The 2,212-nt window shown below is 44.7% G+C and overlaps 1 protein-coding gene across 1 annotated transcript in view; it reads left to right on the forward strand.

The window, feature by feature from the left end:
- The window catches only part of LOC117939940 (piezo-type mechanosensitive ion channel component 2-like), a 63,570-nt gene that overhangs the window by 28,140 nt on the left and 33,218 nt on the right, over positions 1–2,212 (forward strand). Inside the window, exons 20-23 of the mRNA XM_034865337.1 lie at positions 739–852; positions 957–1,157; positions 1,562–1,766; positions 2,037–2,138. Of these exons, the coding sequence (XP_034721228.1) occupies positions 739–852; positions 957–1,157; positions 1,562–1,766; positions 2,037–2,138 (622 nt within the window). The remainder of the gene's footprint in view (positions 1–738; positions 853–956; positions 1,158–1,561; positions 1,767–2,036; positions 2,139–2,212) is intronic.

Consider the following 2,212-nt stretch of genomic DNA (forward strand, 5'->3'; position numbering starts at 1 on the left):
AATATCCTGAAGGCACGTTTGAAGTTAAGCTAACTGATTAGTTTCATCTGGCTTGATTGATAGATATAATTGAGTATCCTCTGCATAACAATGAAAGTTTATGGAGTGCTTCCTGATAATATTGCTAAAGGAAGCATATAGAAAGTGAACAGGATTGGACCGAGCACAGATCCTTGTGGGACTCCATGACTAACCTTGGCGTGCACAGAGGATTCATCGTTAACATGAACAAACTGAGATCGATCTGATAAATAAGACTTAAACCAGCTTAGAGCAGTTCCTTTAATGCCAATTAAATGTTCCAATCTCTGTAATATGATATGATGGTCAATGGTATCAAATGCAGCACTAAGATCTGCTTTCTCTGTACTATGATGAACTCTAAATCCTGACTGAAAATCCTCAAATAAGCTGTTGCTATGCAGAAAGTCACACAGCTGTTCTGCAACTGCTTTCTCAAGAATCTTAGAGAGAAATGGAAAAAACAAATGTTGAAATCACTGCTTAAGAAGCACCTGTTTGCTGTGGCTTTTAACCCTCGTTAACCTGGATTCTGATGTTTTAAAGTGTTCTTTGTCTCCCTGTGATGTATTTTGGTCGGATTGATTTTTACTCTTGTTATTTATGTATTTGACATTGACCCTGTTCAGCACTTTGGTCAACTGTTGTTGTTTTTAAATGTGCTATAGAAATAAAATTGACATTGACATTGACATTGACCTGCCTGTCTTTCTGTAGCCAGGTAACTTCAGTACTGACCTGTCTGTGTCTGGTCTGTACTCCGGGCCCGTTGATCCCGCCCAGTGGGTGGGTCTTCGGAAGACGGATGGGAAGTTGCTCGATTACCTGAGGGTGAGACGCAAATTATCTATTGATGACAACTAACCAATCATGTTCGCAGCTGTAGTCACATGACAACACAGGTAACATACCATCATGCTAACCCTTCTCTGCAGTCTAATCTGACGATGCTAGCGCTGCTAGCCTTCGAGGTAACCGTCTACAGACACCAGGAGCTGTACCGTCTCCGCCGTAACCAAGCCCCGCCCCAGACCCGGACGCTGTTTCATGACATCACCAGGCGTCACCTAGACAACGGGGTGCTGAGCTGCATCAAGTACTTCCTCAACTACTTCTTCTACAAGTTTGGATTGGAGGTGAGACTCTGGTTAGCATAGCAACATGCTAGCCTGACTCCATTGATCCTCATTCTGTTTCTGGGTCTTTAGCTGCTTTTAAATAATCTTTGATTTAGTTAAAATGTAATAATTCCTGTTATTTACAACGGGAAGTCTCTCTCTAGATAAGTTTGTGATTCAGGATCAGGTTTAAGCTGTGAAGCCCCTTCAGAGCATTGCGCTGTTAGCTCGGTGTTAGCTGACAGCGTGGTGCTCACCGTCTTCCTGTTAGCTTGGTGTTAGCTGTGTGAGCTTGGTGTTATCTTTGTTATTATTGTGTTATTTTCAGAGTTTAAGGAAGTATTTCCCTCTGAGACTCAAGCACTGACAAACCCTGCAAGACCAGCAACATGCTAAGCTAACGTTCCCATGCTCTTCCTCAGACCTGCTTCCTGTTGGCTGTGAACGTGATTGGTCAGCGGATGGACCTGTTTGCTGTAGGCCACGCCTTCGGCCTCATCACCATCCTATCACAGCGCAACAGGAAGCGCATCGCCGCGGTGTGGCCCAAGTACTGCTACTTCCTGTCGGGTCTGTTGTGTTTCCAGTACCTGCTGTGCGTCGGGTTCCCCCCCGCTGCCTGTACAGGTACGTCTCACCTGGAGACACCGGCTCCTCCACTGCGGGCTTTGTGCTAAGCTAACACCTCATTCACTGGAGGCTTTGTGTTAAGCTAACGGCTCATTCACTGCAGTCAAGACTCTGTGCTAAGCTAGGCTAAATATGTGGTAAACGGACGGAGTTTTGTTGTTGTGATTTTGATAATTTAAAACCAGAATAGATTTGGTAAAATATATATATATATATATATATATATCTCTACTGTATATGAATGTGAGCTGTCGGTTGTGTTTGCAGATTATCCCTGGAGACCCCCCAACTCTAACATGGACTCCGACGTGGTGAAGTGGCTCTTCCTCCCTGATCACCTGACCCCCCCGAACCCCATCTTCCTCCTCTGTAAGAGCATCAGCAACATTTTACCTTATTGGAATGAAAACCGACAGAAGGACCACAGGTTAGGTTGGGGGGGG

The sequence above is a fragment of the Etheostoma cragini genome, unplaced genomic scaffold (genome assembly GCF_013103735.1).
Source record: "Etheostoma cragini isolate CJK2018 unplaced genomic scaffold, CSU_Ecrag_1.0 ScbMSFa_1485, whole genome shotgun sequence".
NCBI classification, from domain to species: Eukaryota; Metazoa; Chordata; class Actinopteri; order Perciformes; family Percidae; genus Etheostoma; species Etheostoma cragini.